General features: G+C 37.8%; 1 protein-coding gene and 1 non-coding gene across 2 annotated transcripts in view; both read left to right on the top strand.

The window, feature by feature from the left end:
- The window catches only part of Atm (ATM serine/threonine kinase), a 117,324-nt gene that overhangs the window by 81,572 nt on the left and 8,538 nt on the right, over window positions 1-27,214 (top strand). The window contains exons 50-63 of the mRNA XM_040729828.1: window positions 275-482; window positions 1,330-1,443; window positions 1,728-1,886; window positions 2,491-2,629; window positions 2,731-2,813; window positions 4,354-4,494; window positions 5,388-5,504; window positions 10,369-10,518; window positions 12,731-12,896; window positions 14,172-14,258; window positions 16,266-16,380; window positions 18,517-18,580; window positions 20,770-20,906; window positions 21,011-26,135. Of these exons, the coding sequence (XP_040585762.1) occupies window positions 275-482; window positions 1,330-1,443; window positions 1,728-1,886; window positions 2,491-2,629; window positions 2,731-2,813; window positions 4,354-4,494; window positions 5,388-5,504; window positions 10,369-10,518; window positions 12,731-12,896; window positions 14,172-14,258; window positions 16,266-16,380; window positions 18,517-18,580; window positions 20,770-20,906; window positions 21,011-21,194 (1,864 nt within the window). The 3' untranslated portion in view covers window positions 21,195-26,135. The remainder of the gene's footprint in view (window positions 1-274; window positions 483-1,329; window positions 1,444-1,727; window positions 1,887-2,490; window positions 2,630-2,730; window positions 2,814-4,353; window positions 4,495-5,387; window positions 5,505-10,368; window positions 10,519-12,730; window positions 12,897-14,171; window positions 14,259-16,265; window positions 16,381-18,516; window positions 18,581-20,769; window positions 20,907-21,010; window positions 26,136-27,214) is intronic.
- Window positions 6,522-6,628, top strand: LOC121133584. The gene has a single exon (XR_005870467.1). It is a non-coding gene; the product is annotated as a U6 spliceosomal RNA (small nuclear RNA).

Below are 27,214 nucleotides of genomic sequence, written 5' to 3'. Positions count from 1 at the left end.
ACTTGCTTGCTTTGGTATTGTCAAGTTCCTTTAAGTCTGCATTAAGTTTTTGTATGTTTGCAGTAAGCAGAGAATTAATATAGAGTCCACTCTGCCCTTAGGTATATGGAAGACCTATTAGTTGCAGTTGTGAGAACATTTAGTTCCTTTTATTATCCTTAGAATTTTTTTCTTGGGGTAAACGCCTTATTTTTCATTTATGCTGTATATTATATGTGATTTTACAGTTATGTAAACTTTTGTGACTTTTATGTGTGAATTTATCAAATACAAGATACACGGTAAAGGTTCAGAGAGAACTGGAGCTAGATGAATGTGCTCTCCGGGCATTGAAAGAGGATCGTAAACGCTTCCTGTGTAAAGCAGTTGAGAACTACATCAGCTGCTTGCTAAGTGGAGAAGAGCACGATATGTGGGTATTCCGGCTTTGCTCCCTCTGGCTTGAAAATTCTGGAGTTCCTGAAGTTAATGGAATGATGAAGGCAAGTCTTACCCAACCCAGCCTTTGGGCATCTGCTTTAAAACTGAGGCATAAGCCCCTTCTGTGTCCGGTTTTGTAAATTCCTGTGTTTTCCTAGCTATGGGTTTGGTACTAAATGATGCAGGTTTGTGTGGAGGTAAGAGAATTTATGTTGGTGTTTTATCTTTGCAGATACTATATGGGAGTGCCTAGAAAAAAACAATTAAAGATAATGTGATCCTAAGCTAGAATTTTTCTTTTCTTTTTTTTTTTTTTCCTTTTTTTATTCTTTTGAGGGATTTTTTTTCCGAGTACTTTTACAAATAAAAAAATTTCCTAACATACAGGAGTACTTTCTAAGTTTTTATTGAAAAAAAATTGTAAGCTATGGTCATAAAATAAATATATATTACCATTCAGTTTGAAAGTAAAATGTTTCTCTGGAATTGAAAAGAATGATAAGGCTCAGGGTTAGCAGAACCAGTCTTTTCTTTTGTGTGTATTAACTTCATTATTTCCAGCATGTAGGGAAAATAACTTGCATTTTGTTATTTATTGAATTCTTGGAAATGGAGACCATAGTAGGACTCGGGTTCACATTTGGCCTCCTCGGAGTCACTAGAATGTATGCAGTGATAATCATTACAGCTCTGGTTGCAACTTAATTTAGGGCTAAGTTTTTATTCTCACTAGATCGAGGCTTCCTAGACTTCCCATTAGAAGGCCAAGAGAAAAGGGAAATTGTGTAGTGGAGTTTTTGACAGTCACTATGCTGTGCTAGTGGAAGAACATTATTTTAGTATCATAATTTTGGTTTAGATGTGAGGTTATGTTACACATTTCTTAATTTTGTATTTTTTTAATATCAGAGAGATGGAATGAAGATTTCATCATATAAATTTTTGCCTCTCATGTATCAATTGGCTGCTAGAATGGGGACCAAAATGATGGGAGGCCTAGGATTTCATGAAGTCCTGAATAATGTAAGTAGACCAAAAGTCAAAATGTAATAATTGCTTTTCTTTTATATTACTGAACACCATATAAAGGAAAATGAGAAATTAGAACATAAAATTGTTTTCTTTTATTACAAATAAATTTGTTTCTTTTTTCTGATGTTCATCTTTAGTTCTCTCTCACACAGACATATACATATACTACTTACTGCAAAATGACATAACTTGAGTTTAGATGTGGAGCAAAATGAAAAAAGTTTATTTAGTTTCTTTCTATTATGTAAAACTAATAGTTATTAATTTTCTGATAGCTGATCTCTAGGATTTCAATGGATCACCCCCATCATACTCTGTTCATTATATTGGCCTTAGCAAATGCGAACAAAGATGAACTTTTGAGCAAACCAGAGGCAGCAAGAAGGAGTAGAATTACCAAAAATGCACCCAAAGAAAGCTCCCAGCTTGATGAGGTATTTGGATTAAATACAAGTTTCTTTATGTTGTCATGGTCATTCTTTCTCAGAATATTCCTTTCTTAATTCTCAGAGATTTTAGGGATGTATGTTGCTGGTGGTATTTAGATTCTCCTTTATTATGATGATGCCACCCAAAACTCCTGAACATTTCCCAGAGCATAAATACTGGCTTGGTTTTGTCTTCTTGTAGTAATGGACAAAGAAAAGACAGATTTTAAAATAGATTTATTTTTAATATGTGTGAGTGTATGTGTGTGTGTATCTGGTGCCCACAGAGGCCAGAGGAGGTTTTTGGATTCTCTAGACCTAGAATTGCCATGTAGGTGCTGGGAACTGAACCTAGGTCCTCTGAAAGAGCAGTAAGCTCTCTTAACCATCAAACCATCTCTCTAGCTCAGAAAAACAGATTTTTGAAAAGTACCCCAGTCATTAACCTTGAATTTTTATGTGTGTATTCATGTATTCATGCTTTGTTTGTATCTGAGGAATTATAGTCCTTCCATTGTCTGGATATAAATTCTCTTTGTATTATTCCAAGAAGCTTAAATGTTGAGTGGTTCTTGTTCTGTCTTTCTTTGTTCCTTGTTGTTGATGATAGGATCGAACAGAAGCTGCAACCAAAATAATCCATACCATCAGAAGGGAGAGATGTAAGATGGTGAAGGACATGGAGGCTCTCTGTGATGCCTACATTATATTGGCAAACTTGGATGCCTCTCAGTGGAGGAATCAGAGAAGTATGTTTGAAAGTGTTGTTGCTGCTGTTGTTACAGCTTGATCTTCAGTGATATTCCTCAGTTTACTGTTGTCACTAAAATCTCTTTCTTTATAAATATAGAAGGCATCAGTATTCCAGCAAATCAACCAATCACTAAACTGAAGAATTTAGAAAATGTTGTTGTTCCCACTATGGAAATTAAGGTAATTTATCAGTAATTCTTGATTTTTAATAAAGCTAAATTCTACATTAGGAGGTTGAATTATTTGTAAGCCTTTTTATGTTGTCCAAATGACTAATTATTGCAATTTCATGTTTCCAACTAGAGATTGTATTAGATTTCCTTTTCCCAAGCCTTAGAATAGTCACAAGCTTCTGAGAATTCCCATTGTTTCACTGTTATTTTAGCACTAGGGACTGAACCTAATAGATGCTGGGCAAGCCTTTTTATACCTTTAATTTTGAAACAGGGTCTCTCAGTGAGTTTATCTTGAGTCTGCTCATTAATTTAAGCAAACCTAGAACTTGACAATCCTCCTGTCTCAGTTTCCTTAGTTCCTGGGACGTTAGACCTGTGGCCCATTTGTTTTGTTTCACTTTGTTTTATTATTCAGTATGTGCATACATGCATGTGTATGAGGGTATGGTGCCCATGGTAGCCAAGAACTTTACTGCTGAACTATACTTGAGTCTCTTGGGGTTTGCAGGTATATAGCACCATTCCCCCCAATTTGTTGTGGTTATTTTTGTTTTTTTAATAATTCAGTGTACAGTAAAAGTATTGGTTGTGATGTATTATATTATTTAATAAAACAACAGAGAGTACGGTTTTTAAGTTGCTGTGTGTGCATACTAAATTCAGCTGTTCACAGTGATCTTTTATTACTAGAAGTACAATGTGGGCAGGATGTATGTACCAGTTAAGGTTACCATTTTAGAAACTGATGTGTTAAGTAGATGGTACATCTTTCATTCCAGTTTGTACATTAAAATTAGTATCTTTTGTTAGTGAGTTATCCTGTTATTACACATGGGTTAACAGATTTAGGCTATTTTGTTTAACTTTTCAGAATTAACCTGATATTCTTGTGAATTAAGTAATTTCTTAGATGATTTGATACATGTAAATGACAACTAAGTTCTAATTTTTCAGTAATTTTTCAACAGCATTATTCTAATTGGGTGGAAATGCTGAAGTTTTATTAAAAGATGTTTAAGAAAGTAAACTAAATTATATGTAACTTTAAAAATCAGGGTTGGTGGGCTGGAGAGATGGCTCAGAGGTTGAGTTCTGGCTACTCTTCCAGAGGTCATGAGTTCAATTCCCAGCATCCATATGGTTGCTCACAGCCATCCATAATGAGATATGGTGCCCTCTTCTGGCATGCAGGCATACATGCAGACAGAATAGTGTATACATAATTAATAAATAAATCTTAAAAAAAAGTCTGGGTTGGCAAGATGGCTTACCATGTAAAGACACTCGTTGCCAAGCCTGTAAACCAAAGCTCAATCCTGGGACCAACATGGTGGCACACATATGTGCTCTCATATACAAAGTAAATAAGCAAATGAAATAAAAATCTATCAATGCATTCATTCTAACTTTAAACAAAGTAAATTAGAAATACAGTTGTTAAAAAGCAGTATATTCTCATTTATTTTTCTGCTTACCATTTATAATTTGTTTTCCTTCAGTGCTTGTTGTTTATCTGTACTATAATAATTACTTGTCATCATTAGGTTGATCCCACAGGAGAGTATGAAAATCTCGTGACTATAAAATCATTTAAAACAGAATTTCGCTTAGCAGGAGGTTTAAATTTACCAAAAATACTAGATTGTGTGGGTTCTGACGGCAAGGAAAGGAGACAGCTCGTCAAGGTAAGACTTCCTGTTTCTGGTATTGTCCTTGGAGGGTTAATGATATCAAAGTCAAGAAGAAATTGTTTTCTTTTTCCCTCATTTGGCTGTCTGAATCTAACTTTATCCTGAATAATAACAGGCAGGAAACGTTTGTGAAGTAGACATACAATGTGCTAGAGCCAAATTGCTTTTTTATTGTCTTTGAAAGACTGTCAGAGAAAGTCTCTTTCCTACTATTGTGGATTAAAACCAAGGTCAAGGTCTTGCTCATGCTCAGCAATTCTCTACTTGTGAATTTCATCTCAGCTCTCTTTTAGGTTTTATTTGAGATGGGTCTTGCTAAGCTGACTGGGCAGGGCTTGAATTTGGGACCCTCTTACCTGAGCTTCTGAAGAAGTTGGAATTGTAGGTCTGTACTACTGGGCTTGTCAGGCTCTTGATGTACAGTTGATTTAAGGGAAAGAATATTACCAAGGTGTACACACACCATGAGCTCTCTCTGAAAAAAGTTTTTGGTGGTATTTAGATCTAAGGCCCTTGCTTAACATACTAGGCCTGATACTATAACACCTACTCTTGTACTGGAAAGTAACAACATTCCTTGCTTTGTTCTGCTTGTGTAAGTGCTTTTGGAGTCTTACTGAAGATAGACGGGAGATAAAGTATTACTTTATCTGGGTGTTTTGTATTGTGCCTTCATGGTTCGGTTAGGAGAAACTTAGTCTTTTGTATTAGTCTGCTTCCCAGTTTCACAGTTTTTTTCTAAAGGCAAGAATGACAGTAGGTATTAAGAGACTCTGAAGGGGAGCATAGCTCAGATTGATTCTGAGTTTCTTGTGCTGCCTGTTCTTAGACGACTGTATGCTTATAGTAAAGTAAATTATACCTGTTTATGTCTGGTTCTTCTGAAGGGCCGTGATGACCTGAGGCAAGATGCTGTCATGCAGCAGGTTTTCCAGATGTGCAATACACTCCTGCAGAGAAACACTGAGACTAGAAAGAGGAAACTGACTATCTGCACATACAAGGTAACTAACTTACTGACTTCCATTCTGGTGCTTCACCAAGAAAAGTATACTGTTTGGACCAAGGATGAACAAATAGTGAATATTTTAGACTTTGAGAGCCACTTAGGTCTCTTGCATTTTAAATCTGTAAATGCTTTCTTTGCTTCCATGCTGTATAGAAATAAACTGATGTGCCATAGATTTCCACTCTCTGGTTGGACAACATATCGTTTAAGGTTATTTGCCATTAAATATTTCCTATAGTCAACTGAAATAGTCTCCCTTTATTGTATTAAGTAATGTACTATAGGGATTATTCTGTCATTTGTATGTACATGGTTTATTTTATAGGTCCTTACTTAAGACTATTTAGGTTGTTTCTGGGCTTGTGCTACTACAAACAGTGATGCTCTGCATTGAACAAATTATGTGAACATGCATGTTTCATTCGTGCTCAGGTCAGTGTATTGGAAAGATTTCCAAAATTTGTATTAATAGGTGAAGGACACATGCAAAATTATAATTTGGTCGATTTTTGCTAGAGGACAGTCAATGGAGTTAGACCCATTTCCATTTCCTCCACAATTTACTTAAGAAATCTTCAAATCGTGTTATTCTGTTAGTTGATCTCTGGCTCTTTAATTAACTCTTAATTAGTTAATATAAGAGCCAGTGATTTTAATTATTTATATGTTAATTATTTTATCTTTCTTCTAAGAGATATAATTCCATGTTTGTCCTTTTTTGGCTTTGTTCCCATGTCCTGCTGTAACAGGACTTACTGTTGCCGTGCTTTCATTTTCCCAGGAAGATATGAACAAACTAAAAAGCATTGAATTCACCTTCTAGTCGAGAACCAGTTCTTTCCAGTCAGTCTCACTATCTGTTTCTTTTACTTTCAGAAGTGTATGTGCTATAAGTATTTTATCTAGAAATTTAAATATTTTATCAGGAGTTAACCTAAACATTAATACATGTTTAAAAATACAGTGGAAAAATGTTCCCTCACAACAGTTAAAGAAAAGAGTGTGTAACATTGTACTCACTTTAGCAGCACGTATACAAACATTGGAACAATACAGAGAAAATTAACATGGTCCCTGTGTAAGAAGGAATAAAAAGAGTATGTAACATGAATAAACTGCCTAGGAGTGGTGTTAACAAGATAAATATAGGAGTGGACAAAAATTAGCAAAACACAAAATGTAAAGGAAAACTGAGATATATCTTAATTGGGAGCTCATTGAAAAAATCATCTTAAAAATATCAGATTATTTCAAAATAATTTTTGATAGTAAAATTTCAATAAAATTTTGTAAATAGTATTGAGTGCTTGCCTAGCACGTATATGGCCCAGGTTCAATCTCCAGCATCGAGGTGGGGTGTGAGTGGGGGTGGAGGAAATCAATAAAACTGCATAACTTAAAACATTTTCAGGTATATATTTCTTTTTCTTTTTTTTTCTTCTTTTTTTTTTTCTTCTTTTTTTTTTTTTTTTGTTTTTGTTTTTGTTTTTTTTTGGTTTTTCAAGACAGGGTTTCTCTGTAGCTTTGGAGGCTGTCCTGGAACTTGATCAATAGACCGGGCTGACCTGGAACTCACAGAGATCCAACTGTCTCTGCCTGAGTGCTGGGACTAAAGGTGTGTGCCACCACCCAGCCAGGTATACATTTCTAAAAACCCAGTATGTATGTTACTGAGTTACATTACCTTCCCAAACAGAAGTTTTAAAAACTAATTCTCAGTTAATGCTAAACAAAAGTTAAGGGTCTATGAAACCTGGGGTTTTTTTTGTTGTTGTTGTTGTTGTTAAGATTTACTTTGTGTATATGAGTGTTTTCCTCACATATGTCCGTGTATCACATTGTGCGTGGTGCCCTCAGAGGTCAGATTACCTGAAACTGGAATTACAGGTGTGAACTGCCAGAAAGGCACTGGAAACTGACCCAGGTCCTCTGCAAGAACAACAAGCGTTCTTCACTGCTGAACATCTATCCAGCCCCAAAGCTATTTTTTTTTAATGTGGTTCAGATTATTAGTGCTCAAGCTTTAGTAACCATCACCACTTACAAGATTTGTGCTCCCTTCTTCCCTTTCTCTCTCCACCCCCACCCCATTATTGTATATGTTTGAGACTAGGTTTCCTATAACTCAGACTCAATATGTAGCTGAGCATGACCTTGAAGTCCTGATCTTTGAACTCCTTATCTTTCTGTCTCACTTCCCTAGCTTTTGAGGGTTTGTTAAACCAGATGCTTAGGATTTCTGTCAGTTGACCTGGAGTGGAACCCAAGACTGCATTTTATCTGGATTCTGAGCAATGCTGTGGACCTTACTTTGAGACCCACCAATCTGATTCTTATGCTTGATGACATAGTTTTAGAACAGGGTAGAAAAACTATTAGCTGTTTTCTGCTTAGAGATTAGGTTATCATGGGAATAAAAGGAAGTTTCTATGTTCTAAGTCTCAGGCTCTCAAGGAGTGTGCAGTTGACAACTGAAGGGTTAGCTTTGTGTTTAGAGCTGATGTCCTTAGTGTTACTGAGGATCACAGCAACATGGGCTTTCGAAACCATTCAAGTTGCTAGAAAAATTTACTTGTGGATTCTGGCTCAGTAACCCTGGTCTCTATGCTGTTTGGAAATCTAACCTGCTTTTAACGACTCCCTGCTCATCCTTCATTTGGATAGTCGAAAAATAGACCAGTCATCTAACATATAACCATTTGGAAGGACCATTTCCTGTAAGGTTATTTGCATAGAAGACTAAGGTTTCTCAGACTCAGTAAGGTTTCTTGGTTCATCACCTCCACTTTCAAAACAGCCCTTTCTCTGTGCCTCAGCTAAAGGTGCTGCTCTCAGACAGAGTAAAGCTCAGACACCTTATTTTATTTTATGGAATTTATATGGGACTGGGGAGATATCTCAGTGGGTAAAGTGCTTGCCTACAAGCATGAGGACCTGAGTTTGAACAGGGACTTTAAAGATTGTCAGTAGAAAAAATTAGGGAAGAACAGAATTCATAAGAAGTGAGTGGCCAGTAAACCTGTCATATGGTATTCTGTTAGTCATCAGAAAAATACAGACTAAAACTACAGTGTGCTACAGTTAGCATGAAAGTGACAAAATGTAAAAGTCAGACAAATGTGTTGGAAAAATTCAGTAACAGCTTTTCTGGTAAGTCTATAAATTGCAACAGTCACTTTGGATAGTTACTTCATTAAGTTAAAGATAGTACATTTCCTATGACCCTGTTATATATTTACCAGTGGACAATCACTGCAGCAGTATTTCAGAGAAAATTGTGGGGGGGTCTTCACAAGCACTATGGTCAGCAGAGTCAGTCTGCAAGAGGCAAGAAGTCTGGTTCAACACTACTCAGTAGCCAGTGTTGGTCAAATTTCAAGAGTCTGACACTCAGTAGTTTATTTTAGGCATTCTTTAAGCATAGCGTAATTTGGCAAAAGTTTCCCAGTGATAATTAACTTAAACCCATGTGCACAATAAAGCTTAAGACATGACTACATCGAAACTCTTATAAAGTACAAGTGACATAAAGTAGGTTCTATATATATATATATATATATTAACTGAGAAAGCAGACTTGAGGTAAACAATGCTCATGATAAGGGTCTGGGGATGATAATTCTGTAGATTAACTGAGATAAACAAGGTCAAGATAAGGGTCTGGAGGAGCTGGTTTTCCTGGCCATACAGATAGCACAGAGTTCACAGAGTTTTCCTGGTTCTTATCTGTGAGCACAAGGACCTACAGGCCTCCTTCAGGAAATAAGAAAACAATACCAACCAATACAAATGTTGAAATGCAAACTGGATAAAATGGACAATTTTACACACACACACACACACACATACACACACACACACATATATATAAAATCATAAAGGTATGAAATTAATGATAGTTAAGTATATTAACAAAGCCAAACTTGAGATTGTCAAGTGAGAAAAAGCAAATTGTAGAAGCTGACACACATCTTTTATTTAAAGTTTGCAGCTATCTTGTCCTCTGACTTTCACTTGTGTGCTTGACACTTGTGCCCCAGTAATAATTAATTTGTAAAATAAAATTTGCAGCTATTTATACATAGATGAATGTGGAGAAGCAGTAGCAAGCAAGCATTATGATTGTGGGAGGAGGCGTGAACACAACAAGAGGCACAAAATAAGCTTCACCTCTTTCCCTGAAAATTTGACAAACTCTTAGATTTGGTAAATCTGTCTAATGTATAGAATAGTATTTGTTTCTTATCATTTTTACATTTGTATGTTTATAAAATAAGATTTTAAAAACAACTTTCTCAGTAAAGGTTCTCAGTTTTGTTTAGAAGTATTTTTTCTCTTCTTGAAATTAATACTATAAACAAAAACACAGTTAAATAATGAAAGGATATTAAAATTGAGACCACAGTAATTATTTTTCTAAGTCTCATGGGTAACAAAAGTGTAAGGAAAGTAGCAGGTGCAGTGGTGCACACCCCAGAGACTGAGGCAGGAGCATCACAAGTTCAAGGATCCTAGGCTACAAAGCATAATGAAAGCATTCTGCACTGAATGAACAAATTAATTATGAATCAATCACAGATAACATCTATAATACAGATATTGTGATACATCTGAGTATCATTAACACTAATGATCTCTCAGAGAATAGTGGGTACTGAGAGGTCTTAAGTCTAAGCAGAAGCTAGAAAGATCTTAATTTCTGAGCCTAGTTATTTCCTACTTTCCTCCCAGGAGCTTTGTCTCTTGTAGGCAGATATTAGTAAATCCAGGAAATGCTTTGTACTGCTGAAGATGAATGAATGGTCATACATGGTTCTTTAGTATCTTTCTATAATCAAAGGTATTTGATTTCACCTCAGGTGGTTCCCCTCTCTCAGAGAAGCGGTGTTCTTGAATGGTGCACAGGAACCATCCCTATTGGTGAATATCTCATCAACAACGAAGAAGGTGCCCATAAAAGATACAGGCCAAATGATTTCAGTGCCATTCAGTGCCAAAAGAAAATGATGGTGAGTTGAAAGGTTGTTTAGTAGCGTATAAAGCTACCAAATATTATAAAATACAAAATGTATAACTTGATGAGATAACTATTGAAGATGGTTTACAAGATGTAAACTTACCAAGATGAATGTATGATAAGGCGATTCTTAGTAAAACAAACAAAATACCAATTAAAATAGAGAAACAAATTAAGCCATTTTTATATAAAACATAACTTTCTGAAATAATTTCCGTGCTATTGGCTGTCTGTTTTAACATTTACTTACTGTTTTAGAAGTTTTTTTTGTTTTTGGGGTTTTTTTTTGTTTGTTTGTTTGTTTTTCGAGGCAGGGTTTCTCTGTATTGTTTTGGAGGCTGTCCTGGAACTAGCTCTTGTAGACCAGGCTGGCCTCGAACTCACAGAGATCTGCCTGCCTCTGCCTCTGCCTCCCAAGTGCTGGGATTAAAGGCATGCGCCACCAATGCCCGGCTGTTTTTAGAAGCATCTATTTAATGCCTTCTGTCAATCAGGCACTAAGTTGAGACTTCAAAAATTTAAATGATGACTGTCAAATTTTTGACACGTGAATAAGTGTTCTTCTTCACTAGCTATTGGAGAAAAGCAAATCAAAGCCACATTGAAATGCTCTTCTACTCAAGTCAGATTGATAGTCATTAGGGACAAGGAGCCTGGAGAGATGGCTCAGCAGATAAAAAGGTTCCTACTGCTAAGCCTGACTACCTGAGTTCAGATCCCAGGACCCACATGATGGAAGGAGAGCACTGACCCCGCAGACTGTGCTCTAACTGACACAACTGAATTGGGGTACCTGCATCCCCACACCAACCACCACATACATGCACACAGTAAATGAAAATGTAATAAGATGGAGCTGTTGATACTATCTCAGAGGACCTGGGTTCAAGTCTCAACACACATGTAAATGTAATAAGATGTAACAGTTGATACTATCTCAGAGGACCTGGGTTCAAGTCTCAACACACACATGGTAGTTTACAACTATCCTCAGCCCCATTCCAGGGTATCCAACAGGCACCCATATGGTGCACATATATGTGTACAGGTAAAACATGCATACATATAAAGTAAAATAAAAAAAATAAAGATAAATTTAGGTAATAAAACAATAATAAATGCTGGACATACCGCTGGTAATGTAAACTAGTGCAGACATTATGGAAGTTAATGAGGTTTCTCAAAAACCTAAAAATATATCTACCCTATGACCCAACTATACTGTATTTGAAAGACTTCCAGGTATTCACAGTATCTAAATTCTAGATCCACTCTAGGTGTCCAGCAACAGAAATGGATAAAGAAAATGGAAAATTTTAAGGCTTAAAGGAGAATGAAATTATGTTGTTTGCAGGAAAATGGATGCAACTGGAGATAATAATGCTAAGTTAATTAAGCCAGGCTCAGACAGATGTATGATTTTTCAAATCTGTGGTTCCTAAATTTTAAAAGGATCATATATGTATATGTAAAATGAAGGAAAACAGAAATGAAATTGTTTAGGGATACAAAGGACTCAAAGGGGTGGGTATTGGGTGAGAAAAGAGGGTGAAAGGGGGCAGGGTGGGGGAATATACTCAATACACAATATATACCTAGATGAAATTTTATTACAAAGTAAACAAGAAGTGTACAGAAAGGTGTGCTCATCACAGTTTCCTGGATAGTGAGGTGAGCAGTGTGTTTAGGTTTGGAAGGATTCAGGTGAGGATGTTATGTGGGAAATGGAGTGGCGTATCACTCAAGTTAACTAGAAGTGTCCAGGCCAAGGTAGGATGTCATCGTCAAATGGATGGACACTGAACCCACTAAAGTTGATAAACTTTGCTTTGGAAGCATATTCCACAGAGAGATTTCAAGACAGAAGCCCGATGTCTCCGTTCTGTCACAAAACATGCTGTGACAACATCTAATATTACTGGGAGCTGCCTCTGGCATCTCTGTGTGTCACTCCATCTATTTAACAAGACCCTTCACAAATTAGAATGTAGTTAAAAAAGCAGTCGAGGGATAGGCTCCTAATAGGATCATCACTTGAATTAAAGGCTTTCCTGACCAAATTGCTAACCTTTTGTGGGTAGAATGTCTTGTTTCTCTTTTTATTTCCCCTATAATCTATATTAGCTATTTTATCTAGAAGCATTGTATTAGTTGAATGACATAAGCATAATACTAAGAAAATGTTATAAATGTTCTGTTTAAAGGAAGTGCAAAAGAAGTCTTTTGAAGAGAAATATGATACCTTCATGACTATTTGCCAAAACTTTGAACCAGTTTTTCGTTACTTCTGCATGGAAAAATTCTTGGACCCAGCTGTTTGGTTTGAGAAACGATTGGCATATACACGTAGTGTAGCCACATCTTCTATTGGTAATCCTGTGTATCTTACATATTGAACACATAGCTACATTCTGGCTTACAAGAGGATGGTAGTGGTAATAGTAGTTGTTGCTCAAACTTTCCTCATGAAGATCCTTGTGTTTGTTCATGCTGATTGTTAGCTCGAAACTGTCTTTATAAAAGAGAATTCTATTCTGAGGTAGAAAAATAAAACCAGTTTTGCTTTGTTTTTTAATATAGTAGATGTGGTTTATTTTCTCTCCCTTTAATATAGGTTCTTTGAGATTTTCTTTGGAAAAGAAAAACTTTGATATTTCCCTTTGGCTTTCTTTCATTATTGTTTTTCTGTACAGAACCTCTGTAATATATTTTCACTCAATGGTTCGTTTTTTAATAGAATCACAAAGCAGAAATTGTTATACGTATTTAAATACTTGCTATACAACATATGTTTTTATGAGAGTAAAATAAAGTTAGATAAATCAGTTAACAAAATCCTAGAGTATGAGAATTAATAGAAGTGTAGAAACTGTCTCATGTTAGTTTGTAACCAAAGAGAGTTTCTTCTGCAGGTTTTGTACTGTACTTATGGTGACAGGACAGTATATGCTTAAGCAAGATCCCCAGTTCTTGTGGGAACCTCTTCAGCCTTGAAAATCCCTAATTGGATTAAAGTGGTTTGGTTTATAAATAAAGCAGGCTCAATTAACAGTTGGGCCATTCAGGGAAAACATCCTTATTCCCTACCCAGTGTTTTTTTTTTTTTTTTAACACTGCATGGTGTCTCTAATCAGGTTAAAGGTGTTTTAAGAACTGTCATTACCAGTCTTAAAAATAGAAGTGCAGTTATGCCTGCACAAGCATCTGATGAGATAAAGTAATGATCAGTTTCTAGTCAGCATAGTTCATCAGGCAGCGGAAAGTTTCACTGTTGAATGTTGAAGTTAACAATCACTGTATCTCTCGTTTTGTAAGAAGACTTAATTAAAAATTTGAGTGTACCGCACTGGCCCAGGTAAATCGGGGTCTCTGTCTTTAACCACACTAATTTAAGAGAAAACCTATACTTTTTAATAAAGAGAAAGTATTTCTTAGCAGCACATCTATTTTTTAAAATGTATTATACATTAAAGTATCTGGCTAGCTTTGACTTAAACTCTATATACTACTTACTATGTGTTGTTTCTTTAAATAGCTTTAAAATATGGACTACTTAAAATTTCATAGAGTCAATGGAACTATTCAAGGTTATGATTGAATATGTGTTAGAGATTTCACATGGTGTTTTTGGTTGTTTTTCCCTAGTTGGTTACATCCTTGGACTGGGTGATAGGCATGTACAGAATATCTTGATAAACGAGCAGTCAGCAGAACTGGTACACATAGACTTGGGTGAGTAGTAAAAGATATGTATCTTTATTATTTAGTCATCAAGGACTATTTGCATATCAACATATTATAAATATGAGGAAGTCAGACACATCAACAGAAATATGTAACATAAGTTTTTTCTTAAGCATAAGCACTTGTGGTGAGAGAAGTGGCCATCTCCACCTACAATGAGTAAAACCCACTGTAAGAGGTGGCATCTCAAGGAAAGAAGGAAGAGTGATTGAGAAGGTGGAAATCGAAAAATAGAGGGTGGGGTAGTAATTGAGAGCTGTCTTAAATATTGCTAGAGGGAACTTTGCCTGTAATTAAGTAGCTTGAGAGAAAGTGATAGTAGATTAAAAAGACAGATAGGCTAAATAGTTTTGACTTTTAATCTTTTAAATGGTGGGAAGTGAAAAAAATATTTAACCAAGAGACAGTCATGTTTGAATTTTAGGTAACTTTCTAAGCAATATGGACCAGGAAGTTAAGAGAGAAAATAATAGTGTAGACATGAAATGATAAAGGTTTGGACTAGAGTTGTAGTGACCAGGAAATTGAAGCTGAAGATGATTGTATTCTAGGTTGTACCATTGAAGTTAGTTGTGCAGTCTGGGGGGGGGGGGTTCCAGACATCCAAAGCATCTAACAAGGGAATACAGCAGGTTTCATTGAAAGAAAGAAAGAAAGAAAGAAAGAAAGAAAGAAAGAAAGAAAGAAAGAAAGAAAGAAAGAAAGAAAACATTGAGCTTTGCCCATTATTTCAAAAATATTAGTGAGGTTTCTGGAAAGCAGTGAAAGCTCAACATAAAAGTTTGGATGTAATGGTAGGTCAGACTCTCAGCAATAGAGATGGCTAAAGTTGCTGGGATGAAGGAGACTCTGATCTCACACTGCCAGTGGAAGCTTTGGCAGTGCTAGTATTGAAAATCTAAACCAGAGTGTACTTGGTAGCTCATGGCTATAATCCTAGTACTTAAAACACTGAGGCAGGGGGATTGCTATGAGTTCAAAGACAGCTTAGGCTATATAGAGTGTTTCATACCAGTCTGAGTTATGAAATGAGACCCCATCTCAAAACAAAAAAATTAAAAAGAGGTCTCAGAAACCATGAGGAAGAGGTATCTTAGCTGCCAAGCCATCTCTTCAGCTCTAGAAAGAGACAGCTTCTCGGTCACAGAAGGAAAATCTTCCATGAATGCCATAATAAAACCCAGTATTAACCACAACAGAGAGGTGGAGTCAATTCAAGTGTGTGCCTAGTGAGGAAACCTCATCCCAGAAAGCTACGTACTGCGTGACTTTGTTTATATAATCCATTTGATGTGACAAAATTACAAAAACAAGCAAATTAATGGTTGTTAGATGAATGGTGATAGGTGTAGGGATTGACAAGCCATGTGAGAAAAGTGTGTAGCTATAAAAGGGCTGGTGATAGAATGTTATATGTCTTGGCTGTACTAGTGTCCATATCCTGGCTGGTAGAAGGTATGTGATCCTTGTGCATTATTTCTCAGAATTGCATGTGAATTTGTAATTACCTCAAAATAAGCATGTGTTTGTATCTCAAACAATGCCTTTTTATTTAAAATATCTTAAAACATTTACAGCACAAGTCTTCTACATTTTAAACATACCAGTTATCTAGTTTTTAAAATCCTATTAAGGGCCTCACCCTCCCTGGGGATGGGAGTATAGATTCGGTGGGGGACTGGGGGACCTGGTGGGGAGGGAGAGGGAGCTAGGATTGACATGTGAAACAAGCTTGTTTCTAACTTAAATTTAAAAAAGAAAAAGCAAATAAATTATCCTTTTAATGTCATTACTTTGTCAAGAAGCTGTTCTGCATTTGAAGCAGTTCTCATAGATGATGGAGGTGAGTCAGGGGAAGCAAAAACAGAGTAATTGTCTACTACTAATAGAGTGTGAGTGATAGATTATTTGCTGCCTGTACAAAGTTAGCATGTACTTATGGAGACAGTTATCAGCCCATCACACTTTCTTGCTTCATGTCTCTTTGATTTTTAGGAGTGGCTTTTGAGCAGGGTAAAATCCTTCCCACTCCAGAAACAGTTCCTTTTAGACTCAGCAGAGATATCGTGGATGGCATGGGCATCACTGGTGTAGAAGGTGTCTTCAGAAGGTAAGGGAGGGAAGGCATACAATTTTGCTATCAAAATTATTAAGGTCGGGGGGTAGGATAAGGGGAAGAGGGAATCATAGGTTAGAAGACAGATCAGGCACCATTGTGACCTCTAGTGATCTAAACGGATGACACCAATTGGCAAGCTAAGCAATAGTGTAGAGGCCACCTGGAATGCCTATTCCTGATAGTGAACTTGATGTCTATAACCATCCTGGAGCCTTCATCCAGTGACTGATGGAAGCAGAGGCAAACACCCACAGTTAAATACTGAACAGAACCCAAGAAACCCAGTGACAGGGAGAGAGGATCGAAGAGCAAATTGGCAAAGAATGGGCTGGCAAAACCGGCAGAGACAGCTGATCCGAACAGGGGAGAGCTCTTGGACCCCAGACCATCAGCTGGGAGGCCAGCATGGGACCAATCCATACCCCCTGAATGTGAGAGTCAATGAGGAGGCCGGGGCTACCTATGGGGTCCTGAGTAGTGGATCAGTGTTTATCCCTCGAATACTAACAGACATCGTGTGTCCATAACACCAAGAGGGTTGCTCTCTCTGCCTGGACTCTTAGGGAAGTGCCTGGACCCTACCCTGAATGAAATGATAGACTCTAGATATCCCCTATGCGGAAGGAATTGGCAATAGGGTGGGAGGATGGGGGGAATGGTGGGGGGGTGCGGGAGAAGGGGAGGGAGAGGGGACTGGGATTGACACGTAAAACAAGCTATTTTAAATTAAAACAAAAAAATTAAGGTAATAAATTTATATAGATGATGGGATTCGATGGTAGAACCGTGTCCCAATACTTTACAGTACCAAGGAAAAGACCTTTGGTACAGGTAATAATAGTTTTTTCCAGCCACCTGGGACTTAATTCAGCATAACATGTGTTGTCATCACTAACTTCTTCTGGAAGAGGCCCACTTGTACTATTCCTCAGCCTTAGCTAATATGCTCTGTTTTCACTGTTGTTTTGCTAGTGCTCATTGTTGGGGGATTAAAGAGAGATAGTTTTTTGTTTTTTTATTCCTATACAGTACATCCTGACTTCAGTTTCCCCTCCCTCTACTCCTCCCAGATGTCCCCCACCTTCTCTCTCCACCTCCAGATCTATTCTCCCTTCATTTCCCTTCAGAAAAGAGCAGACCTCCCAGGGATGCCAGCCAAACATGGCATAACAAGATGCAATAAGAATGGGCACAAACGCCGGGCGTTGGTGGCGCACGCCTTTAATCCCAGCACTTGGGAGGCTGAGGCAGGTGAATCTCTGTGAGTTCGTGGCCAGCCTGGTCTACATGAGCGAGTTCCAGGACAGCCTCCAAAATGATACAGAGAAACCCTGTCTCGAAAAAAAACAAAAAAAAACAAAAAATGAGCACAAACCCTCATATCAGGGCTGAACAAAGGAATCCAGTAGGAGCAGAAGGAGGGAAAGTCTTCCAAGAGCAGGCAAAAGAAAGACACCCCACAACCAATGTCAGGGGTCTCACAAAAACACCAAGCTAACAGCTATAACATGTATGTAGAAGACCCATCACAGACACATGCGGGCTCCTTGTTTGCCATGTCAGTCTCTGTGAGCCCCCATGAGTCCCGTGTAGTTGATTCTGTTGGCCATGTTCTCCCAGTGTTCTCGTTCCTCTGGCTCCTACAATTCTTCCTCTCGGTCTTCAGTGAGGTTCCCTGAGCTCCAAGGGGAGGGACCTGATAGGGATCTCCAATTTTGGCTCAAGAGATGATAGTTCTATTAGAAAGAACTATGTCCCAGTATAACCCCCAAGCCAAACATTTTGCTATTTCTTGTAGATTTCCCAGTAAAGGTCCATAATCTCAGCTTGTAAAAGTAAATTCATGCATGCCTCAGTAATCAATCAAGACAAAGTATTTCATAGTAGTAGTGTCTTTTTTTAATGAGTGCTGGGCTTATGAAGTACATACACATATATTTGTGTATATTAATTTCTGGAACATATCTTAAATGCTGCCTTTGCCAACTGGTCTGCTATTTGATAGCAATTCCCAAAATTTTATTTCAAGTATCATCTAAGTATGTATGCATGAATGCATATAGACAAAGATGGGTTGAGATATTGGTGTGGTACAAATTCATGTTTGTAATGTATTTCACTTTACAGATGCTGTGAGAAAACCATGGAAGTTATGCGCAGTTCTCAGGAAACTCTGCTAACCATTGTAGAGGTAAAGTATGCATAAGGTCATCTGGATTCCCTTGCCAGTCGGCCTGCCTTGTTAGGAAGGCACTCATTTGAGGAACATTGCTGCATTTCATGCAGATTGGTGCTGGACAGCAACAGAAAGGGGCACAGTGGGCTCTTTTTTACTTCACAAAGTTTGGGGTTAGAAATGGTTCTAGTCCACTCACATTTCTTGAGATAGTATAGCATTGTTCAATAATCTCCAATTTTTAATAAATAAATGAGCACTTTGACATCTTAGACATCCCACTTCAACCTGAGGAGATAACTCAGTTGGTAAAGTGCTTGCCACACAAGCATGAGGACCTGAGTTTGGAGCCCAGAACCTATATAAATACATAGCATTGTGGTACATGCTTGTAATCCCAGCACTGGGTAGGCAGGAATAGGAGGATCTCTGGGACTCACTGGCCAGCCAGTATAACCAAATTTGTGAGTTTCTGATTTATTGATAGACACTGTCTCAAAAAATTAGTAGAAAAATGATTTTAGAAAACACCTGACATCACCTCTGGTCTCCAGTCATACCTACACACATATGTGTGCATACACATACCAGTACATTTGTATGTATCCCATATGGGATTATGAGATTGGTTTCCTTGATGAGAAATCAATAATAATTTCAGAGCTAATTTAGATGCAAATCAGAGTGTCAGCATTGTTAGTGATGAGCATAACTGAAGAGTGAGGTTTGCTGTTGAGGATTCTGTAGTGCCTGTTTGCTGTTTATCTTTGAGACAGCTCATCTGAATGGAGCTGTGACCTGTAGAACATACGTGTTTAAATCAGGTTGATCATTTCATGTATACCCAGGACAGAGAGGGAAAGAAAGTCATACTTCCAGTGCTCATGACATTAATTCTACCCAAATGAGAATTGTGTATCTCTGCCAGTCATTACAAACCTGGTAAGGATGTATGAGACAAGAACTCAGTTGTTTCCTGCACAGGGAAATATAGGAAGTGGAGTACAGGCCTGGCTGCACACAGGTATCATCTTGTCTGCTTCTAAAGAGAAGATGTTAACTGAGTTTAAACCAAATTTCTAGGGATGAAGAAGTAGGAGCATGTGTGTTTTGTAAATCACTCCTCCTGTTCAGATAGGATTTAGAGTCATTTGTATTTCACTGGCACTCTTAAGACTGTAATAATAAGGGTGGAACTATGTCCTTTAGAAGATTCAGTCAACAGTTTATACAATACCTGTATCATTTTGGAACATACCTATCCCTCACAGACACACAAAGTTCTGTGTTACCCCTGGTAAATCAGTCTGAATTCCTGAGACTCATTTGTTGTACTTTTGCTAATATTGAAGAACAGTTTCCCATGCTCTATTGCTGTTTCCTGCTCTAGGGCAGTGCTTCCCAATAGTGTCTTGGGACCTTCCAATTCTTAGGTCACTCCTTTCAAAGCCGGTCCCTCAATGGTTTATTCATGGCCCTGGAGGACCTCAAAGCAGCATTACAAAATGAAAAGCTTTTTAATACTGTTGATCTAGTACATATCCTACAGTTAAAATATGCTAAAGACATTTTATAGTCCCAACATGTGGATGCTGCAGAAACCCAGTGAAGGTGACAATCAGAAAGGATTCTGGTCTTGTGATGCTGGCCTGGTCTGCTGAATCATTTGCCTCTATAACCAAGTATTCCACTTAATACTAAGACTATGTAGGCATGACTGAAAAACAAGAATAAAAGCAAGAAAGGTCTGTGTTTACGCATAGCAGGGCAGTTGACTGTTAAATAAATTGTACCTTTTTTATTAAATTCACCCAGCTTGGGATCTAATTAACAGAAAAAGAGCCACTGGAGTGTGTAGTAGGTTGGTAGTCAAAATGTTAGGTTTGATGGTGCTAAAACTCCATTGGGGAACATGACTTAAGAGTAAGGTGAAATAGACCTGGGGAGAGAAGGGGAGTAAAAGCCACAGTGACAACCTCCTCCAACTAGGTCAGTGTCATCTAACCTGACACCCAACCCTGGGGGAAGAGTGACCTAGGGTGGGATGAGAACCTTGGAGCTTATCCTTAAAATAGCTTCCTCTGCACAAATACATAACTTGTCTCCCGCCACCAGCTGCTTGTGACTAGTGTTGTTTTATATGTGGCAGCTATTTGTTTTTAACTACGTAATCAAAGAGCACATCGTTTGTTTTTTCTTTCTAGGTCCTTTTGTACGATCCACTCTTTGACTGGACTATGAATCCTTTAAAAGCTTTGTATTTGCAGCAGAGGCCAGAAGATGAGACTGACCTCCATTCTACCCCCAATGCAGAAGATCAGGAATGCAAACGAAGTCTTAGGTGGGAGATTTTAGGAGGCACCTATTGTCAGTTACTTAGATTTTGTCATTCCCAAGCCCTTAGCTGTTGTACCTCATTGTAATCTTCATGTTTTTTATCCTTAGTGATATTGACCAGAGTTTCAACAAAGTAGCTGAACGTGTCTTGATGCGGTTGCAAGAGAAACTGAAAGGCGTGGAAGAAGGCACTGTGCTCAGTGTGGGTGGACAGGTGAACTTGCTTATCCAGCAGGCCATGGATCCCAAAAATCTCAGCCGACTTTTCCCAGGATGGAAAGCTTGGGTGTGACCTTCAGCACAGGAATTACCCTTAAACTCAGACTTCAAAAATTACATCTCAGCCACCATGTTTGGATAGGAATTATTTAAGTTAATAACTGCGTTTGAACCTGTTTTCTACTTGATTCATCACCACCCCAAAATTGGTATTTCTGCTCTGATATGTTAGAAGTAATAGTTACTCAAGATCTTCTCCTAGGATAAATGTTGACCCTTAAGATCATGCTTGTACTGTTTTCAGTAGGTCACCAAGGTACACAGTGCACTGCAAACAGCAGGAGCAGCAGGGTGAGCTTTTCTTTTGGTGTGCATTAGGACAAGTTCATAACTTCTGCTGAAGTCTTTAGTTAAAACATGTTCCCAAGGGCTGGGTGTTGGTGGTGCACACCTTTAGCCCCAGCACTCAGGAGGCAGAGGCAGGCAGATGTCTGTGAGTTTGAGACCAGCCTGGTCTATACTGTGAGTTTCAGGACAGACTGCAAAGCAATACAGAGCAACCCTGTCTCAGGAAAAAAAAAAATGTTCCCAGACAGTCATTGTGTGTGTGCATACATGTATGTGCGCGTTCACAACAAAGTATTTAATGATATTGTGAAAAGGGTGGACATTAAAATTATAATTGTCAATATATCATGGGGAACTCACATTAAAATCAATGTTGGGTTGGAATGTAGCTCAGTGTAGAAAAATGTGCCCAGCCTGTCTGAGGCTCCAAGTTCAAAACTAGAATTGCAAATTAAAGTGGGGGAAGCATGTTGAAAGCAAAGTAGTATAGGCTGAACATCCTTAATTCCCAAGCCCAAAACATGGGAATGTTCTGGTGCCCGAAACTTTCTGACATATTGGGTACATTTCAGAGGTTCAGATTAAGTGCGTAGCTAGTCTTAGCTTGTAGTCTGCACAAATGCTTCACAATCTGAAAATGTCTAAAGTCAGAAGCAGCTCTCATCCTCAGCATTTTTAGGAGGGGACACTGACTAATTTCAAGCCAGTCCTGGTGGCACACTCCTTTTATACTAGCACTCAGGAGGCAGAGGCAGTCCATCTCTGAAGTAGAGGCCAGCCTGATCTACAGAGCAAGTTCCAGGAAAGCCAGGGCTACACAGAAACCCAAGTGAAGAACTTCAGTTGCAGGGTCACTCAGCAGTCCCAAGTGATGGTGTGTAGAGAGGAAGAGTGTGGCTGGTGTAGCTAGTGGTGTTTAAGTGAGCTCTGTGCTCTTTCTTTCAGGCCCTTTGGTATTCACCATTGCGTATTTTTCTCTTATGTTTCTCCTAGTTCATGAATTCTCCTGTTAACCTGTTCATTGGATTCTTTCAAAAATTAGCTTTCAGGCTTGACAAAATGGCTCAGTGGGTAAAAGTGCTTGCTGTGCAAGGCTGATGACCTGAGTTCCATCCCCAGAACCCATGTAAAGGTGGAAGGGCAGAGTCAACAAAGCTGTTCTCTGCCTCCACATGCTTGCCATGGCACATGCATGTCCACACACACATACAACAGTAAAGTTTAATCTTTTTAGATTTCATTTTCATCTGTGTGCCCTGGAGCTAACAGATCTACCTATTTCTGACTCCCAAGTGTTGGGATTAAAGGTGTACACCAACACATTCAGCTTAATTAACTTTTCAAGTCCTTTCCTGTCACCATCTTAAACATTTCATTCTGTGATCCTTCTGATAGTTTTATTAAGTCAAGTGCTGGGTGTTTGTATTATTGATTTTTGGGTTTAGTGGCCCAATTTTGTCATTTTGAAAGGTGAACTCATTTTTAGCCCCCTTCTCACACACACACTATGTGTGTGAGAATTCTGGGTAGCCTACGTGAAGAATGATTCTTTAAGATAGCTTGCTTATTTTTCTCATCCCCAGGGACATCACAGACATTTTCTGGCTCCAGGGCTTTAGATCTCAGGAGTAGTGTAGATTTCTGAGATCAGAAGTGTCTCTTAGGCCACGGTTACCTGCTTTCTGTCATCTCTGTGCTTACAGGCAGAGTGTTTTACTGGTGCCCTTCTCAGTGAAGGCTAAGCCTGCATGTGTCTCACCATGGTGGCAGGGTGAAGGGAGGTGCACTTAATGCCTCTCCCTTGCTGTTTGCAAGCCTAAGATTCTTTAGTCTACATGTATACATGCACACACACACACACACACACACACACATATATATACATGTATACTCTCATACATACATACATGGATATACATATATACATGGATACACATATGGGTGTTTATATATATATACATACATGCAAACTCTTAGGAAAATTATTTTGCATTTTAACTTTCCTTCTTAGTGTCTTTTGTCAGAGTTGCTTATGGATATTTGGTATCTACTGATGTAGTAAATCAAGAGAATGTATTGAACTTAGAATGTCTTTAAGAAAGTGTTGACCTCTTCATAGATAGAGGATGATATTAGCTGATAATGGCTAGCTAAATGAATTTGGAATATGCTTCTGTAGTTAAATCACTGAAGAAGTTGTAATTATATAATTGATCCATTCTTCACCTTGAATTATATGCCACAAACATATGCAATTCAGATTTTACCAATGGCTTTGAAAAGTCTGTATTTGAAAAGTTAGGTTTTTCAGTTTAACCTAGAAGCAGCTAATTGAAATGTGAAAAAGATTAAGTTAGAAAATATTTTTGACATGCTTGAGTAAGATGGGCAGTTACCAAGAGCCAATGAGGTTAGATTTACAGGTATTAAAAATCAGGTACCTGATGTGTCTATCAGCGACACCACTGATTCTTATAACAAAACCTGGTGCCAGGCAGTGGTGGCACTCACCTTTAATCCCAGCACTTGGGAGGCAGAGGCAGGTAGATCTCTGAGTTAGAGGCCTGCTTGTTCTAAAAAGTAAGTTTCAGGATAGCTAGAGTTGTTACACAGAAAAACCCTGTCTTGAAAAAACAAAAAACAAAACAAACTTGTAATATTGGTGATGGAAAAGTGAAGGTTGAAGAAAGGTTATTTGTCTAAGGCCAGAAGACATTCCACACAAGTATCATATAAACAATCTCTTCAGTTGAAGATCTTTTAGTAAAAGAATGTGGCATGTAAGTCAGTGAAAAGCAAATAGAGAAGCTGCTAGAAAAGGAAGTTAGACAGCTAATGTGTCTAGAGTAAGAGAGGCAATAGCCCTTTTTCCAACCCTGTGCTCTTATACCACCTCAAAATGCTTCCAAATCAGCCCCAAATCTAAGGTCATCATAGTTTTCACTTAAAACGGGAAAAGATTGTGCACCTAGAAATCTATCACAAATTTAAATATGTTGTAAAAGGAACAAAAGCAAAAAGGCAGAACTTTGCACACCTTAATGTTTATAATAACCATCTTTTTAAGAAGGCCAGTATGAAATAGAGAAAAGTGCCATTTCAAGTGTTTTAGTTGCACCTTAAAGCAATCACTTATTTTATATAGATTTGTTTAGCACTACTAAATGTAATTCTGTTACATTGTTACCTGAATGTTATAATTTTTTAAATAAAAAACTATACAAGTTTATATTAACTAAACAAGTGTATGTCCATTTTATGAAACATTTGAGTGTTGTATGTACCAGGCACAGGACTAGTTCCTAGGGAGATAACAGTAAACAGGAAAATCAGCACTTAGTTCATGTAAGAGGGGTCCAATCTGTGTCTTTACAGGAAGGCAATTTACCAGTGTTCTAGGCTTTGACTTAGAAAGTGATCTAAATATTCTAAATGTGATGTTTCATTTTATCATATTGTTTTAAAATGAATTCATACTCTTGAGAGTTTCATGTTCCTCTGTGTAGCTTCTGGCAAAATGAATTTTGTATAGAGTGTAGTAAAAGTGTTCAGGAAGATTGGGTCCAGAATTGGTAAAGATCTCATATAATAGAGTTATTCCTTGGAATAAAAGTCCCATACTTTGCTCTAACAGGATGCGTGGTTTTATATACAGCAGGAATAAGAGTGTACACTTAGTAGTATATTGTTCAAAAGCAGAAGTTCTAAACCAAGGAGCTTTTACCTTATATTTTCAAACTAAAAAGTAGTTTATCCTGTTAGATACAAAATGGCATTGTCTGCATTTGTTAACAGCTGAAGACACAAAGCTTTTCATGTTTGGCATGGTTCCTCTCTGCTGAATAGCAGAGCAGGCATATTCTTGCTCCTGTCTTGGCTGCACGACATCTTTGCTAACCTCTTTCCCCTCTTTGCTTATCATTCATTGTCATCACTGGTTTCGCTGATGGTTACATCTTTCCTATAAGGACTTTCATTGCTAGACCTTCATTAATGTTACTCAGTTCTTAGTTTTTGTTATGGATATATACTTCTCTTTCATTTCTTGCTAGGCACTTTCATGATTTTCATAGGGTACCTCTTAAGTCTCTTACTATTATTGGGATTTAAGTTACTTACTCTCCACCAAAATTTTATCCAGTGACTAAGGTAAAAAGTCTTACTCTTTCTAGAAACATATATTGGTTCTTTTAGTCCAGTGGTTCTCAACCTTCCTAATACAGTTCTCCTGTAGTTGTGGTCACCAACCATAAAATTATTTTCATTGCTACTTCACAACTGTTAATTTTCCTAGTTATGAATTGTATTTTCCAGTGACTCCTGTGAAAGGCTCATTCAATCCCCACCAAAGGGGTCACAACCCACAGGTTGAGAACCACTGTTTTAAGTGCTCACATCCGCTCTGAGTAATTATTTTTTATTCCCAGATCTAATAGTTTTGTTACTTTATTTTCCTTTACTTTTTTTAGCTGCAGCTTCTGCTTGGTGCAGTAATAACAGAAGACAGAAGCAGTCATGTTTGAACAGTCCTATGGCTCATGGCTAATGCTCAAATGTGAGAGTTTTCTCGTTTTCTGTTTCCTGCAGGGTTTTTAATGAGGCATCTGTGTCACTTTTCTTGTTAAAGAAATTCCCTTTCATCCCTGGGCTGCTCTGAAGTTTTGAGGTGAGTTAACAGTTACTGCAATTACTGAAAATGACCATTTTTCTGAGTGTGTTACTGTGATACTCACACTGTTAGATTTTCTATGATTAAGTCATCCATACACTTTCAACACTTGAGAGGTGGTGGAACCTTTAGGAGGTAAGCCAGTGAGTGCAAGGATTTAAGGGAGGGGTGGGCTATGATCTTTGAGCTCAAAATGGAATCCTGGGGTCTTGAATATGATCAGCTTTGCAAGACATCTTGCTCCCTGACATGATACTGTTTCACTACAGAGCCTAAAATAAAGGAGTCCTATAAGTTGTTTACCTTAGGAATTTTGCCCCAGCAATAGGATGCTATCATAATGCCCATGCATATGTAGACATCTTTTCAGGACTCTGTTCTTAGTTCTTTTAGGCATAAAACCAGAAATGGAGTTGCTGGATAGTGTGGTCCTTTTTTTTTCTTACCTTTTAATTCCCACAATGTATGATGTCTTGAGATTGACAATATATGCCATCAATCCCAGTAATGCAAAAAAGAAACATAATTTAAGCACATGAAATGAGTTCTTGTATGCTTTGTGAGAGTTTTTTTTTTAATCTGAAAGCCTAAAAATGTACTCATATTAATGTATTGATCCGTGTATGTGGTGTATGTGGTATAATGTTCAAATCAGGTTAAGTATTTCTCCTTAAGAGGATTTTTGTTGTTTTATGTATGTGGGTGTTTTACCTACATTATGTCTGTATACGTCTTGCATGCCAGAATATAGGAGTAGATTCCCTACAACTGAAGTTACATAGTTGTGAGCCACCGTTTCGATGCTGGGAATCAAGCCTTGGTCTTCTGGGAAAGCAGTCAGTGTTTTCAACCACTAAGCCATTTCTCCAGCCCCAGGCGTATAGTTTCTTTATGATAAAAGTCTTCACAGCCCATTCCCCCAGGCTTTTAGAAATATACACATGTATTTACTGATCGTGTCTGTTCTTCATTCTCTCGAGAAAGCTTCCCTCTCCCTGCAAATCCCCCCCCCACACACACACACTTTTTTCCGCTAACACACAGTTGTTTTTCTGCTTTGAGGTCTTTTGTTTCCA

Source organism: Mesocricetus auratus, unplaced genomic scaffold (genome assembly GCF_017639785.1).
Source record: "Mesocricetus auratus isolate SY011 unplaced genomic scaffold, BCM_Maur_2.0 Super-Scaffold_100022, whole genome shotgun sequence".
Classification (NCBI taxonomy): Eukaryota; Metazoa; Chordata; class Mammalia; order Rodentia; family Cricetidae; genus Mesocricetus; species Mesocricetus auratus.
The sequence above is the reverse complement of the archived record's forward strand: the minus strand, read 5'-3'. Positions and strand labels throughout refer to the sequence as shown.